The sequence below is a fragment of the Chlorocebus sabaeus genome, chromosome X (assembly GCF_047675955.1).
Source record: "Chlorocebus sabaeus isolate Y175 chromosome X, mChlSab1.0.hap1, whole genome shotgun sequence".
NCBI lineage: Eukaryota > Metazoa > Chordata > Mammalia > Primates > Cercopithecidae > Chlorocebus > Chlorocebus sabaeus.
In genome coordinates, this window is record NC_132933.1 from 150780752 (window position 1) to 150798548 (window position 17797).

The window sequence follows — 17797 nt, forward strand, 5'->3', positions numbered from 1 at the left end:
GGCGTGAGCCACTGTTCCTGGCCTAGAAAAGAAATATTTGAACTGTTTACAAGCAACACAACACCCAGAGGATGAAACCTAACACCTTTCTTGGAAATTCGTACTATGACCTCATTCTACTAAAGAGCCAGCAGTTCTCGCTAAGCTCCAAACTAAAACCATGTCGAGAGCTGCGGTTTACTGTCCAGTGAAAATTGCCTTTATTTTGTTTTATTTTTTGACACTCCAACCTGCCTTTCCACGCCACTCAGTTCCAAGTCAATCTCCTGCAACTTGACTTGGAAGTGTTCTACTCACAAGGATGCACGACTGAATGCTTCTGTGATACGCTTCCCGCCAACCGCCCACTCCATCTCTCTTGGGCACTCTCTGTTGACTTCCCCATCCTCCTACAGCTCCTAGTCTGGGCTGCCATGACTCTCCTCAGTCTTGGAGCCACTTCTACCTTCTCTGCCTTGTGATCTCTTGGGTCCTATGATCTCCATCTCTTCTCCCTCCAAAGGCCAGGATTTCTTCATACTTGGTACCTATGATCTCCATCTTCCTCTAAAGGCCAGGATTTCTTCATACTTGGGTCCTTCTCTCTCTGCTGGGCCACACGAAGAGTGTACACTTTTGCACTTGATATCCTAGTGTTCAGATTTCAAATTCTCCCCAGGACGTGCCTGTGACCCTGGGCAAGTCACGTTGCCCCGTGGACTACCTGTCTGTATGCGTAGATTACGACGGTCACAGTATTCGACTCAGAGGGTTTTCTTCAAGACGGAGTGAGTGACTTTATGTAACCCACTCACATCTAAGTCTGATATGTGCTAAGGTCTCAGGAACTATGAGCTCTGATATGATGCATTTGACTTCAAATCTTTCACTCTCCACTGTGCAAATAACTGTCGAAACTTTATCTGTCACCATGAACTCTTCTTCTTTCTTCTTTCTTCTTCTTCTTCCTCCTCCTCCTCCTCCTCCTCCTCCTTCTTCTTCTTCTTCCTCCTTCTTCCTCCTTCTTCCTCCTCCTTCCTTCTTTCTTCTTTCTTCTTGTCTCGCTCTGTGGCCCAGGCTGGAGTGCAGTGGTGCGATCTTGGCTCACTGCAAGCTCCACCTCCTGGGTTCATGCCATTCTCCTGCCTCAGCCTCCCAAGTAGCTGGGACTACAGGTGCCCACCGCCACACCCGGCTAATTTTTTGTGTTTCTAGTAGGGACGGGGTTTCACCGTGTTAGCCAGAATGGTCTCGATCTTCTGACCTCGTGATCTGCCCGCCTCGGCCTCCCAAAGTGCTAGGTTTACGGGCGTGAGCCACCGCGCCTGACCCTGGACTGTTCTTAAGACCACAGATCTTTTATTTTTTTTCTTTCCTTTTTTTTTTTTGATGGAGTCTCACTCTGTCACCCAGGCTGGAGCGCAGTGGCGTCATCTCGGCTCACTGCAACCTCCGCCTCCTGGGTTCAAGTGATTCTCCTGCCTCAGCCTCTGGAGTAGCTGGGACTACAGGCGTCCACCACCACACCTGGCTAAGTTTTTGTATTTTTAGTAGAGATGAGGTTTCACCGTGTTAGCCAGGAGAGTCTCCATCTCCTGACCTTGTGATCCGCCCGCCTCGGCCTCCCAAAGTGCTGAGATTACAGGCGTGAGCCACCTCACCTGGCCTCCTACTCTTATTAGTAAGCCTGTTCGATTCAGTCCACCCTGAAATTAAATGTAGCATCAGTTAGCTCAATCAGAGCTCAGTCAGAAGGAACAATTCAATATCGTGAAATCTGCAGTGCTCCCAAGCCATGAAACCTGCACGAAATGGTTTTTTTTTTTTTTTTTAACTTAATGGATCATTTTTACTACAAATCGTATGACCAGAAATACAATATTCATATAAATAGAGATAAATATACAATTGAGTGAGTGCTATATCTGATGAGTATACATCGTGTTACCTCAGTGAGTTTCTGGGGTTTTTGTTGTTGCCATTTTGTTTCATTTTGATCATTTTTTTTAAAATTTTTTATTATACTTTAAGTTCTAGGGTACATGTGCACAACGTGCAGGTTTGTTACGTAGGTATACATGTGCCATGTTGGTGTGCTGCACCCACGAAACGGTATTATCGGCGTAAATTCACCAGAAACCAGCAGGCGATCCTCAGTTTTGGAGGCTTACAAGCTCGGATTGATAAGGATAGTACAGGCATCAGTTGTTGCATTAGCTTAGGAGAGACCAACTTCTGACCCACACGTTGCTCTCTAATTTGGTGCCATCCAGCCAGGTGGTCCTACGCTGTCTGGGGAGACACATTTATCTGAGAAGCTACACATGACCAGAGAAGTCGGTGTCGATAGAGGTTGAGGTGAAATAAATGGCATCGGGTTGGTGCAAAAGTAATTGTGGTTTTTGCCATGGAAAGTAATGGCATAGGCCGGGCGCGGTGGCTCACGCCTGTCATCCCAGCACTTTGGGAGGCTGAGGCAGGCGGATCACGAGGTCAGGAGATCGAGACCATCCTGGCTAACACGGTGAAACCCCGTCTCTACTGAAAATAAAAAAATTAGCCGGGCGCAGTGGCGGGCACCTGTGGTCCCAGCTACTCAGGAGGCTGAGGCAGGAGAATGGCGTGAGCCCGGGAGGCGGGGATTGCAGTGAGCCGAGATCGTGCCACTGCACTCCAGCCTGGGCGACAGAGCGAGACTCCATCTCAAATAAAAAAAAAAAAAGGAATGGCATATACATATGCCACATCAATAAATGTATACAAGGTAAAACAATACAATATTCACTCAGCAGAATATCAATGAATTGTAAAAATAACTCAATATCCTCAAAGGGGCTGGGTGTGGTGGCTCATGCTTGTAATTCCAGCACTTTGGGAGGGTGAGGCAGGCATACCACCTGAGGTCAGCAGTTCGAGACCAGCCTGGCCAACATGGTGAAACCCCGTCTCTACTAAAAATACAAAAATTGGCTGGGCGTGGTGGTAGACTCCGGTAATTCCCGCTACTAGGGAGGCTGAGGCAGGAGAATCCCTTGAACCCGGGAGGCAGAGGTTGCAGTGAGCCGAGATTGCGCCACTGCACTCCAGCCTGGGTGACAGAGCAAGACTCCATTTCAAAAAAAGAAAAATCCTCTAAGGATCATGTGATTACATACACACACACACACACATATATTTTTATATATATACACATATATATAAAAATGACACATGAACATATGTATATACAGTTTATTCTTGTGATATAATGTAATAAAATATATAGTTTGTGCATATATTGATTGCATGCATATATATTTATGTGTATAGATAGGTGATATATAGATACATAGATACATTGATAGATAATCACATGAGCCTCTGAGGCTATTGAGTTATATATGTAACTTATTAACATGCATCATATGAATCCTCTTCTAATTAGCACAGCCTCTTGACACACCCAGAAGGGTGTAATTAACTGGATTCCCACTCATGAAATCACAGTCATGCTCTCGCCTACCTCCAGGAGACTGGAGCCAGGTCCCTCGATGGGAGTTTTGTGTTTTCCTCAACTCTTCCGTTAGATAGTTCTAGAAAGTCCTCAACTCTTCCGTTCTAGAAAGTTGCAACTCTTCCCTTAGGCAGTTCTAGAAAGTCGTCAACTCTTCCGTTAGTTCTAGAAAGTCCTCAACTCTTCCATTAGTTCTAGAAAGTCGTCAACTTTTCCATTAGACAGTTCTAGAAAGTCGTCAACTCTTAGGTTGGACAGTTCTAGAAAGTCGTCAACTCTTCTGTTAGTTCTAGAAAGTCCTCAACTCTCCCGTTGGACAGTTCTAGAAAGTCCTCAACTCTTCCGTTAGTTCTAGAAAGTCCTCAACTCTTCCATTAGATAGTTCTAGGAAGTCCTCAACTCTTCCATTAGATAGTTCTAGAAAGTCCTCAACTCTTCCATTAGATAGTTCTAGAAAGTCCTCAACTCTTCCCTTAGACAGTTCTAGAAAGTCGTCAACTCTTCCGTTAGTTCTAGAAAGTCCTCAACTCTTCCGTTAGATCTAGAAAGTCTCTTGGTCTGCATTCAACATTTAATTGCATGCTTTTGGTGACACAATGTGTGGTGTAGTTCGCAGGCAGGCTTATTTCTCGTACTATCAAGTTCTTTGGGGGAGAATGCTGCACGGATGCACCTACCTGAAGCTTGATCCTGAAAAACCTGTAGAAGTGATTTCTCTCTTCCTTTCCCATACTGAAAGTCATTTCAGACTCCCTACTCCTCTGTGAGAACCAGCTCAACCTCCTCGTCCACATCCACTTAACCATTTATAAGCAAAGAAATCTGAATAGTGTTGGGGGAGAAAAGCTAGAGGAAAGTCAGACATTTTTCCTCTAACTAACTTTTCAGCTGTAACACTGTTGTTCAAAGATGGCGGTTGTGATTACACTGTTAATTCAGAGGGCAGGAGATCATGGTGGTTGGCTCCCAAGTACTCAAATCTTCAAAGTATCTTTTCCCTCAAGAGAAGTCAGAAACGTTGTTTGCACTTGATATAGTTTGGCTGTGTCCCCACCCAAATCTCATCTTGAATTGTAGCTCCCATAATTCCCATGTGTGATGGAAGGGGGGGACCCAACGGGAGGTCATTGAATCATGGGGGCTGTTTCTCCCATACTGTTCTTGTGGTAGTGAGTAAGTCTCATCGAGATCTTATGGTTTTATAAGGGGATTCCCCTTTCACTTGGTTCTTATTCTCTCTTGCCTGCCACCATGTAAGACCTGCCTGTTTCCTTCCACCACAATTTTGAGGCCTTCTCAGCCATCTGAAATTGTGAGTCTATCAAACCCCTTTTTCTTTATAAATTACCCAGTCTCGGGTATGTCTTTATCAGCAGCATGAAAATGGACTAATGCAGCCCTGAAGCCTCTGCATGCTAATTTCATAAACTCCGCACAGGTTGCATGACGGCCAACAGCTTTCTCTGCTGGTGGAGTTTGCCTCACCATTTTGGACATTGTATTAGAGAAACGTTTTACTCATTCTTTTTGTTTCAGAACTAAATTAAAACTAAGTTTCAAAAAGAGCTGATGGATTTCTGGAGCCAATCACAGGCTTTGTCATAATCCATCCGTTTGGCTGGTAGGGGATGAGTTTCCTGTAGAAATTCAAATTTGTCTTAAACGCATCTTCGTGGATAAGTCTTGTGTCCTCACACAATAATTCTCTCTATCCTCTCTCTGGTTTATACAAAAAAAAATTCCTTATAACACAATACCTCCTCCTCTTGTCCACATGGGCTCTCAGCTTATGCTGGCTTAGAAGCACATTGATTTCTTCGAAAGAAACAAAGGATAAGAACATATGTACTGCTACCCATGAAGAGGGGAGCAAGTTTAAAACACTCGTGAAAATGAGGTGTCTTCTAAGTTTTCTATTATGTTCAGGGGTACACATGTAAGTTTGTTATGTAGGTAAACTTGGGTCATGAGAGTTTATTGTGCAGATTATTTCATCATCTAGGTATTAAGCCTGGTACCCATTACTTATTTTTTTCTAATCCTCTCCCTCCTCCCATTTTCTTCCCTGCAATAGTTAGGACACGCTGTGTCGTTCTGGGTGTGTCGAGACGCTGTGCTAATTAGAAGATAATTCATATGACGGATGTTAATAAGTTAATAACATGATGGCTGTTTATGTTAATAAATTAAGTTACATATATAACTCAATATCCTCAGAGGCTCATGTGGTTATCTATCTATCTATCTATCTATCTATCTATCTATCTATCATCTATATCTATCTATCTATCTATCTATCTATCTATCTATCTATCTATCTTTCTATCTATCTGTCTTGAGATAATAGTGTCCAGCTCCATCCATGTTCCTGCAAAGGGCATGATCTCTTTCTTTTTATGGCTGCATAGTATTCCATGGTATATGTGTACTACATTTTCTTCATTCAGTCCACCACTGATGGGAATTTAGGTTGATTTCATGTCTTTCCTAGTGTGAATGGTGCTGCAGTGAACACACACTTGCATGTGTCTTTACAATAAAATGATTTTCTTTTGGGTGTATGTCTGGTAATAGGATTGCTTGGTTGAATGGTAGTTCACTTTTTAGTTCTTTGAAGAATCGTCACACTGTTTTCCACAATGATTTCTTATCTCACGTGCCTTCTTTCAAAATTTCTCTTACGCCCTCGTTTCTGCATTGTCACCCGCCTACTATGTGAAGTTCTTTCCAAAGCTCAATTAGAGCAATGGTGTTACAACTGGTTTCCATTCTTTCAGCCTCTCCCACTGGATTCTAGGTATATCCTTTCTCCAGCCTCTCCCACTGGACCCCCACTGGGCTCTATGCCCTAAGCAATCCTGCACTCCTCCACGCCTTTACCACTCTCATTGCCTACAAGCCAAGCCCTTGGCCATCTGTTCATGGCCTTCTAGCCTTCGTTTCGACAGATCACTCATCCACCGCGACCTGCCACGTGTCTTGTACCTGCTCTGGAGTCCATACTGTTCCTCAAGCAAGACCTTCATGAATAATAGTTGCCTTATGTTTCTGGTATACCCTCTGCCTAGGATAGTTTTCTCTTCCCTCCATCAATGCAAATGCTGCCCTCATTCTAGCTTCTACTCAAGTTCAACCTCGCTTCTGCATTTTGTCTTTAACTTTCATCCTTGGATTTCATGTTCTTTCTCTTGGTCCTTACCTTTTCCTGAAGAGTCCTTCACTGCCCCTTCCCAGAATCTCCACTGACAGGGTCATTTTCAGGACTCTTCCTAGATCAATCTGAACTTGAGCTGGGGACCTCTTCAGCTAGCCATGGAGAAAGCCCTTCTTGTACCAGTACTTTTGTGGAGAGGGTAGAATGATGTCCTTGCTCTCAGAAGTCTACCTGAGAAGGGGGTGTCTTGGTACTTATCAATGGATGCTAAGTTGAACTCTGCCTTTTGTGGTCTACTTGTCTTGTTAAGTGAGGAACTGTGTCTGAATTACTAAACTCACGCTCCTCTCTGTTCCCAAGAAGAAAGAAAGAAGTTTCTTTCTTCTTGAAGCTCCAGCTCTGACCTGGAGCTTGGAGTTCTGTTAACTGGACCATATCTTGATGCCCTGTGTCCCCAAGGACAAGGAAGTTTCTGACACATGTATGCATGTTGAATGGAAGGAAGGATGGATAGACAGATGGATGAGTGGATAGATGGATAAATGGGTGGATAGTTGGATAAATGGATGGTGGCTATGTGCATGAGTGGATGGATAAGTGGATGGATGGATAGGCAGATGGACGGGTTGCTGGCTGGCTGTCTGGATAGATGGGTGGATGGGTGGGTGGGTAGATGGATGGGTTGCTGGCTGGCTGTCTGGATAGATGGGTGGATGGGTGGGTGGGTGGATGGATGGGTGGATGGATGGATGGATGGATGGATGGATGGATGGATGGATGGATGGATGGATGGATATGTGCATAAGTGAATGAATGGGTGAATGGCAGGTAGATGGATGGATGGCTTATCCATATGCCTGAAGTTTTCCTGCCTGGATTTCTAAAGTTTTCCACCCTAACTTTCCCTCACCAGGCTCCATCTACCTTGACAAACACCTTACCACGTCACCTTGGCAGCCTAATGGCATTTATCTGCCTGAACAATTATTTGAGCTTGTGGAGTCTCAGGCTGGCCTTGTTGAGTCACAGCTTCCAGCTGGGCTGTCCTCCCAAATTCACGGAGGCTTGGATTCAAACTCTTACATTGCTGAGAAGACCCTGCCAATCCTCACTGATGGCCGAGGACCCAACCGTCCATCATAGAAGCTCAGAAAGGCTTGATAGATTTGCCACCTTTGACTTTCTGTTGCTTATCCAGGGGGCCCAGGAGTGACATCTGCTGCGGCCATGAGCAGATTTGTATCTTTAGTCCACTCAGACATAGCTGTATCTGATCCAAACAAATGCCATTGTTTTACATTTTCTCATAGAACCCTTCTTCCTACTGTATCTTCACAGCTTTGTGGGCTTCCCTCTCCTACACACACGTCTAACTTCAATCTCACAGATGCACACTGCACATCTAATTCAAAATCAGTTTATTTCAAAACCAACGTATTGGCCAAGAGATGGCCATAACCACAGATGGCTCTACTCCCCCTTATTTTCCCAGAAAGGTGAAGTAACAAAAATTAGCATTTCTATGCCTACACTTGTTCTGGACAACAAGTTCTTCCAGTGGGGGGGAAAAAATGATGCTTTCTGAAGGGAAGTGAAGACAGAAAGAGACAATCTCCAATTCTGTTTTTGTTAATTTATTCCCAAGAAACCAGAGTGACAGCACAACAAATGAGTGTACAGGCACTGAAGCGGCATTTAAAATGATTTAGGACTTTTGAACCAGACCAATTTGTTATAAGGTCACTTAGGTGGTGGTGTCTCTCAAAGAGTCATCACTCTAAGTTGTTTCTAGGTCACAGAAGATGCTTCATAGTCCAAAAGAGAACATCAGTCAAACCACTGCCATTCTGGGATTAAAAAAGAAAGGGAGAAAATCCTTCCAGGGCATATTGTTCTCAGATGTCCCAGTGGCAGCACTGTTGACTCGTCTTGTGGGATTCAGAGTCTTATAGCTGATTATCAACATTGTAGTAATGATGACGACAATGATGATGATGCTGGTGTTGGTGTGATAATGACAATGGCATGGTAAGATGATGATGGTGATGATAATGATAATGATCATAATGACGATGATGATGGTGATGGTAATGATGATGGGGTGGTGATAGTGGAGATGATGATGGTGATGATGATGATGGGAGAGGTAATGAAGATGGTGATGGTGATAATGATGGTGAGGATGGTGGTAGTGATGACGTTGGGAGAGGTAATGAAGATGGTGATGATGATGGGAGAGGTAATGAAGATGATGGTGATGATGATGGTGATGATGGTGATGATGGTGATGGTGGTGATAATGGAGATGATGGTGATGATGATAATGATGGTGGTAGTGATGACGATGATGATGGGAGAGGTGATGGAGATGATGGTGGTGAGGATGATGGTGACGATGATGATGATGGAAGAGGTAATGGAGATGATGGTGATGATGATGACAATGGTGATGATGGTGGTGGTGGTGATAATGGAGATGATGATGGTGATGATAATGGAGATGATGGTGATGATGATGATAATAATGATGGTGGTAGTGATGATGATAATGGGAGAGGTAATGGAGATGATGGTGATGATAATGGTGGTGGTAGTGATGATGATGATGGGAGAGGTAATGGAGATAATGGTGATGAGGATGATGATGGTGAGGATGATGATGGCGAGGAGGGTGATGATGACGGGAGAGGTAATGAAGATGATGATGGTGATGATAGTGGTGGGGGGTGATAATGGAGATGATGATGGTAATGATGATGATAATGATGGTAGTGATGATTATGATGATGATGATGATGGGAGAGGTAATGAAGATGATGATGGTGATGATGGTGGTGGTGGTGATAATGGAGATGATGATGGTAATGATGATGATAATGATGGTGGTAGTGATGATTATGATGATGATGATGATGATGGGAGAGGTAATGGAGATAATGGTGATGAGGATGATGATGGTGAGGATGATGATGGCGAGGAGGGTGATGATGATGACGGGAGAGGTAATGAAGATGATGATGGTGATGATAGTGGTGGGGGGTGATAATGGAGATGATGATGGTAATGATGATGATAATGGTGGTAGTGATGATTATGATGATGATGATGATGGGAGAGGTAATGAAGATGATGATGGTGATGATGGTGGTGGTGGTGATAATGGAGATGATGATGGTAATGATGATGATAATGATGGTGGTAGTGATGATTATGATGATGATGATGATGATGGGAGAGGTAATGGAGATAATGGTGATGAGGATGATGATGGTGAGGATGGTGATGGCGAGGAGGGTGATGATGATGATGGGAGAGGTAATGAAGATGATGATGGTGATGATGGTGGTGGTGGTGATAATGGAGATGATGATGGTAATGATGATGATAATGATGGTAGTGATGATTATGATGATGATGATGATGGGAGAGGTAATGAAGATGATGATGGTGATGATAGTGGTGGTGGTGATAATGGAGATGATGATAGTAATGATGATGATAATGATGGTAGTGATGATTATGATGATGATGATGATGGGAGAGGTAATGAAGATGATGATGGTGATGATGGTGGTGGTGGTGATAATGGAGATGATGATAGTAATGATGATGATGATAATGATGGTAGTGATGATTATGATGATGATGATGATGGGAGAGGTAATGGAGATAATGGTGATGAGGATGATGATGGTGAGGATGATGATGGCGAGGAGGGTGATGATGATGATGGGAGAGGTAATGAAGATGATGATGGTGATGATAGTGGTGGGGGGTGATAATGGAGATGATGATAGTAATGATGATGATGATAATGGTGGTAGTGATGATGATGATGATGATGATGGGAGAGGTAATGGAGATAATGGTGATGAGGATGATGATGGTGAGGATGATGATGGCGAGGAGGGTGATGATGATGGGAGAGGTAATGAAGATGATGATGGTGATGATAGTGGTGGTGGTGATAATGGAGATGATGATAGTAATGATGATGATAATGATGGTAGTGATGATTATGATGATGATGATGATGGGAGAGGTAATGAAGATGATGATGGTGATGATGGTGGTGGTGGTGATAATGGAGATGATGATAGTAATGATGATGATGATAATGATGGTAGTGATGATTATGATGATGATGATGATGGGAGAGGTAATGGAGATAATGGTGATGAGGATGATGATGGTGAGGATGATGATGGCGAGGAGGGTGATGATGATGATGGGAGAGGTAATGAAGATGATGATGGTGATGATAGTGGTGGGGGGTGATAATGGAGATGATGATAGTAATGATGATGATGATAATGGTGGTAGTGATGATGATGATGATGATGATGGGAGAGGTAATGGAGATAATGGTGATGAGGATGATGATGGTGAGGATGATGATGGCGAGGAGGGTGATGATGATGGGAGAGGTAATGAAGATGATGATGGTGATGATAGTGGTGGGGGGTGATAATGGAGATGATGATGGTAATGATGATGATAATGATGGTAGTGATGATTATGATGATGATGATGATGGGAGAGGTAATGGAGATAATGGTGATGAGGATGATGATGGTGAGGATGATGATGGCGAGGAGGGTGATGATGATGATGGGAGAGGTAATGAAGATGATGATGGTGATGATAGTGGTGGGGGGTGATAATGGAGATGATGATAGTAATGATGATGATGATAATGGTGGTAGTGATGATGATGATGATGATGATGGGAGAGGTAATGAAGATGATGATGGTGATGATGGTGGTGGTGGTGATAATGGAGATGATGATAGTAATGATGATGATAATGATGGTAGTGATGATTATGATGATGATGATGATGGGAGAGGTAATGAAGATGATGATGGTGATGATGGTGGTGGTGGTGATAATGGAGATGATGATAGTAATGATGATGATGATAATGATGGTAGTGATGATTATGATGATGATGATGATGGGAGAGGTAATGGAGATAATGGTGATGAGGATGATGATGGTGAGGATGATGATGGCGAGGAGGGTGATGATGACGGGAGAGGTAATGAAGATGATGATGGTGATGATAGTGGTGGGGGGTGATAATGGAGATGATGATAGTAATGATGATGATAATGATGGTAGTGATGATTATGATGATGATGATGATGGGAGAGGTAATGAAGATGATGATGGTGATGAGGATGATGACGGTGAGGATGATGATGATGGTGAGGATGGTGATGGCGAGGAGGGTGATGATGATGATGGGAGAGGTAATGAAGATGATGATGGTGATGATGGTGGTGGTGGTGATAATGGAGATGATGATGGTAATGATGATGATAATGATGGTAGTGATGATTATGATGATGATGATGATGGGAGAGGTAATGAAGATGATGATGGTGATGATAGTGGTGGTGGTGATAATGGAGATGATGATAGTAATGATGATGATAATGATGGTAGTGATGATTATGATGATGATGATGATGGGAGAGGTAATGAAGATGATGATGGTGATGATGGTGGTGGTGGTGATAATGGAGATGATGATAGTAATGATGATGATGATAATGATGGTAGTGATGATTATGATGATGATGATGATGGGAGAGGTAATGGAGATAATGGTGATGAGGATGATGATGGTGAGGATGATGATGGCGAGGAGGGTGATGATGATGATGGGAGAGGTAATGAAGATGATGATGGTGATGATAGTGGTGGGGGGTGATAATGGAGATGATGATAGTAATGATGATGATGATAATGGTGGTAGTGATGATGATGATGATGATGATGGGAGAGGTAATGGAGATAATGGTGATGAGGATGATGACGGTGAGGATGATGATGATGGTGAGGATGGTGATGATGATGATGGGAGAGGTAATGAAGATGATGATGGTGATGGTGGTGATGATGATGGTGGTATTGATGATGATAGTTGGAGAGGTAATGGAGATAATGGTGATGAGGATGATGACGGTGAGGATGATGATGATGGTGAGGATGGTGATGATGATGGGAGAGGTAATGAAGATGGTGATGGTGGTGATGATAATGATGGTGGTAGTGATGATGATGATAATTGGACAGTTAATGGAGATAATGGTGATGAGGATGATGACAGTGAGGATAATGATGTTGGTAAGGATGGTGATGGTGGTGATAATGGAGATGATGATGGTAATGATGATGATGATAATAATGGTGGTAGTGATGATGATGATATTTGGAGAGTTAATGGAGATAATGGTGATGAGGATGATGACGGTGAGGATGATGATGTTGGTGAGGATGGTGATGATGATAATGGAGATGATGATGGTGATGATGACGGTGACGATGGCGATGATGGTGGTGGTGGTGATAATGGAGATGATGATGGTGATGATGATGATAATGATGGTGGTAGTGATGATAATGGGAGAGGTAATGGAGATGATGGTGAGGATGATGATGGTGAGGATGATGATGATGGTGAGGATGGTGATGGTGATGAGGATGATGATGGTGATAATGATACTTTCTGCTAAGCTCTGAGGCCCATTTGACTTGGAAAATGAAATCATACACACTTTAGTTTTGGACCATTCATACAAGATCTCTTTTCATTGGTCTTATTTTTATTTATTTATTTATTTATTTTGGAGGCGGAGTTTTTCTCTTGTTGCCCAGGCTTAAGTGCAATGGCGCGATCTCAGCTCACTGCAACCTCCGCCTCCTGGGTTCAGCCGTTTCTCCTACAGGCATGCGCCACGACACCCAGCTGATTTTGTATTTTTAGTAGAAACAGGGTTTCTCCATGTTGGTCAGGCAGGTCTCGAACTCCCAACCTCAGGTGATCTGCTCGCCCTGGTCTCCCAAAGTACTGGGATGATGGGCGTGAGCCACTGTGCCTGGCCTGGTTGGTCTTATTAAATAGGGCTTAAAAGCACACACTAGAGTCAGTTTTGGGCACCATGTAAAATGACCAGTACTTGTCTTGTAGGGAGGATGAAACAAATTGGTTAGTCATTTATCCACTCATTTTTGTTTGACCAATGTTTAGTGTGCATATCTTCAGTGTGAGAAGCTAGGTATGTAGAAATAAATGAGCAGGCAAGGTAATGTCTACCATGCAATTGTGCTTTTTGAATGAATGAAGCCCATGGTCTCTTGAAAAAAGCTGATCCTGATAACACTGTGAGGTCTACATTTTAATGTACGTTATGGCTGTGGTGCTGTCATTCCTACTGGGTTGTTTCCTGGCAACACACATGCCTATGTGCACACACATTGATATTTCATACTAGCTTGGATCAATGATCTATGCTTGAACCAGAGTTGTAAGGACAAGTTAGACTATTCTGAAGGCAGTGTCCCCAAAGCAGAGGTAAAACTTGGCACAACAGTGGACTTCTAGGTATTCGTATGGGATTTCTGCCTTCAAACCCCAGCAGTCACTGGCTTCAGGTTGACAGGAGAGGAAGACATTCAATAGACCTCTCAAGCTCTTACTCTTGGTCCACAAGCACGCCAGACTCCCCTGTCTTCCACGAGTTTGCTATGATGTTGTTTCCCATTTATATCCGCCCCTTCTCTGCCCAGCTGCTTTCATGAATATACCCCCTGTTTACTTCTAATCCCTTGCTTTATATTTCCTCTACCTTTTCTTTGTAAGCATTTCATTTAAGTAATAATATTTGTGATGGTTAATTTTATGTGTCTCCTTGTCTGGGTCACCGTGCCCAGATGTGTGGGCAAACATTATTCTGGATGTTTCTGTGAATGTGTTTTTGGATGGGGTTGATATTTAAATCCGTGACTTTGAGTCAAGATGATCCTCTCTCCATAATGTGGGTGGGCCTCACCTCATCAGTCGAAGACATGAAAAGAACAAAATCTGACGTCCACAGAGCAAGAGGAAATTCTGCCAGGAGGCAGCCTTCAAATTATTTTTTAAAATAGTTAAACTGGCTGGGCGCGTTGGCGCACACCTGTAATCCCAGCACTTTGGGAGGCCGAGGTCGGTGGATCACGAGGTCAGGAGATCGAGACCATCCTGGCTAACACAGTGAAACCCCATCTCTACTAAAATACAAAAAAATTAGCCAGGCATGGTGGCGGGCACTTGTAGTCCCAGCTACTCGGGAGGCTGAGGCAAGGGAATCGCTTGAACCCAGGAGGCAGAGGTTACAGTGAGCTGAGATCACACCACTGCACTCCAGCCTGGGCGACAGAGTGAGAGTCCGTCTCACACACACACACACAAAAATAGTTAAACCATGGGCATATCACATAGGAGACAAGACCAATTATGTTGATTACTTCATTCCCATTAATTTGTTAGATAAACTAACCATGGAGTTGGCCAACAAAGGGAGTATCTGGGATACGGCATTTACTCACAAGAAGAAAGACTTCCTCCCTCCTTCCTTCCTTCTTTCCTCCCTCCCTTCCTCCCTCCCTCCCTTCCTCCCTCCCTCCCTTCCTTCCTCCCTTCCTTCCTTGTTTTCTTCCTTTCTTCTTTCTTTCTTCCTTCCTCCCTCCCTCCCTTCCTTTCTTCCTTCCTTCTTCCTTCCGTCATTCTTCCTTCCTTCTTCCTTCCTTTCTTTCTCCTTCCTTCCTTTCTCCTTTCTTCCTTCCTTTCCCCTCCTCTCTCACTCCTTCCCTCCTTCCCTGTCTCCTTCCTTCCTTCCTCCCCCTCCCTTCCTTCCTTCCTTCCTTCCTTCCTTCCTTCCTTCCTTCCTTCCTTCCTTCCTTCCTTCCTTCCTTCCTTCCTTGTCTTTCTTCTCCTTTCTTTTGTTTGTAGATCTTGGTTCTTGTTATGATTGGCACAACCACGTAGGAACCGTCTGAATGGAGATAGCTTTTTGTGGGGCATCATGAGGAAATTGTATATTCTGTGAGACAAGCTCTCGACTCCCTGCTTTTCACTGCAAGCGGTGGCTAATTACTGGCTGGGACACATCCTTGGATTAATGTATGCACGCCTCTCTTGCTTGTTTCAGAGAGCCGTAACGCCCTGGCTGCAGAAGCCCTGTCATTGGAGCTGTCGTCGTCGTCTCCCCACAGCGAGAAAGCTTTTGCAAGTTTCATCTCATCATTGAGAAAGCTTTCAGAGACTTCAAAGAAAGTATTTGGTGCTGAGCTTTTCCCTTCCACCCAGTGAACAATGTGCCCACAGTGCTTGTAACAAAACAGTCTGTGGCCGGTGCCGTTCAGATCCCAACTTGGTGTAAAAGCCGTGCCTCGGACGAAACGTAACTGAGTTTTAAATAGTCCCCTCTTTTTTTTTTTTGGTTTTTGGTTTTGTCGTTTATTGTGTAGTAAAAGTCTACAACTGTTTAGTGATTTTGTTGTTTGGTAATTATCATATTATGCCATAAGCTTTTTCATAATCAGTGAGCTATAAAGATGACACTGTATCCAATAGAAACTAAGCTTCCTAAAAAAAAAATCTGACCAACTAGGATTGTCTCCTAAAGACTGTCCTTTCTTTTATTTTACTTGTTACTGCTTACTTGGCGATTTCCTTTGGAGAAGGGCTAGCCTTGCTCAGATTGGATTTTAGAAATTGTACCATTTGATACTCCTTCATCGCCTCTTCCTCCTTCTCCTTTTCCTTCTACTCCCTCTCCTTTTTCATCTTTTCTTATTCTCCTTCTTCATTTACTTCTATTTCTCCTCCTCCCACTGTCTGTCCTTGTCCTCCTCCTCCCTCCCTTCTACCCCCTCCTCTTCCTCCTTCCCTCTCCTCCTCCTCCTCTTCCTCCTCTTCCCCTCTCCTCCTCCTTTCCTCTCCTCTTTCACCTCCTCCTCCTCCTCCCTTCTCCTTGTCCTCCCCTCTCTTCCTCCTCTTCCTCCTCTTCCCCTTCCTCCTCTTCCCCTCTCCTCCTCCTTTCCTCTCCTCTTTCACCTCCTCCTTCTCCCTTCTCTTCCTTGTCCTCCCCTCTCCTCCTCTTCCCTTCTCTTCCTCTTCCCTTCTCTTCCTTGTCCCTTCTCTTCCTTGTCCTCCTCCCCTCTCCTCCTCCTCCTCCTCTCCTCATCTTTTCCTCCTCACCTCTCCTCCTCCTCCTCCTACCCTCTCCTCCTACTTCTCTTTTTACTCCTGCTCCTTCTCCCCTCTCCTTCTTCTCCTCCTCTTTCTTCCTCCCCTCTCCATCTCCTCCTGCTCCCCTCTCCTCTTCCTTCTTCTTCCCTCCTTCTCTCCACCTCTCTCCTTTCCCGCCCAGCCACACACATATACGCCCTAGCTTCTGGCTGTCTTCCCTTTCCTTCCAGTTCCAGGAACCATCCACTGATTCCAGAGAGAGGCTCAACAAGAACAATTTGTCTGAGCGACTTGGCCACATGCTGAGTTCTTAGTGGCTGACTCCCCTGGGATTTAGGTCCTTCCCCTGCCTTCTGCATCTGTCTTTCCCTGAGAGAACATCATCCCTGCTCGGTGACCAAGGTCTACCCGGCACGGAGCCCTCAGATAATGTCTGCTAAACGTCTCCTTGAAGACTGTGATGTTGGAGATGTGACATTCACCAGACTGAACATAGCAACTGTGGCTTTTTGAAAGGGCAGCTCCAAGTCCAGATGGAACTGCAAAACAGGACCAAAAAATATGATTAAAGAAGGTACCCATTACAGTTGGCATAGCATATATATACGTAATACAAAATACAAACTATATTATACCTATTTGATATTCATAATATAAAATATAATAAAAATATGTATTTGCTGTGTGTATATTATATGTAAATATTACAAATATATATAAAATATATGTTTAACATATGCATATATTAACTATAAAATATGTATATTATGTACATATGTATTATATACTTATATTACATATGTATTGTATACTTATGTATTATATACATATATTATATTACATATTTATTATATTTATATAATATATTACATATGTATTATATATTGAATATATATTATATATTTTATGTTACATATTAAATGTTATATATTAAATATATAATATATATTTTATATTTTATATATATTTATATTAAATATAATACATATTACATATATATTTATATACGTGTAATATATATTTGTAATACATATATTTATATTACATATGTTTATATAATATAGATTATAAAAATATATATATTTAAATGTATATATTAAATATATAATATATATTATATATTTTATATATATTTATATTAAATATA

The 17797-nt window shown here is 43.0% G+C and overlaps 1 protein-coding gene across 1 annotated transcript; it reads left to right on the forward strand.

Annotated features, from left to right (window-relative positions):
- The first annotated feature begins 8621 nt into the window (after positions 1-8621).
- Positions 8622-10503, forward strand: LOC140710914 (uncharacterized). Its single transcript, XM_073013904.1, has 2 exons — positions 8622-9315; positions 9431-10503. The coding sequence occupies exons 1-2, from the start codon at positions 8743-8745 to the stop codon at positions 10403-10405; spliced, it is 1548 nt and encodes a 515-aa protein (XP_072870005.1). The 5' UTR covers positions 8622-8742; the 3' UTR covers positions 10406-10503.
- The last annotated feature ends 7294 nt before the right edge of the window (positions 10504-17797 follow it).

Coding starts and splice junctions, on each gene's coding strand:
- LOC140710914 (XM_073013904.1), top strand. CDS start 8,743: ATGATGATGGTGATGATGATGATGGGAGAGGTAATGAAGATGGTGATG. Junction 9,316..9,430: donor GGGTGATGATGACGGGAGAG/GTAATGAAGATG, acceptor ATGATGGGAGAG/GTAATGAAGATGATGATGGT.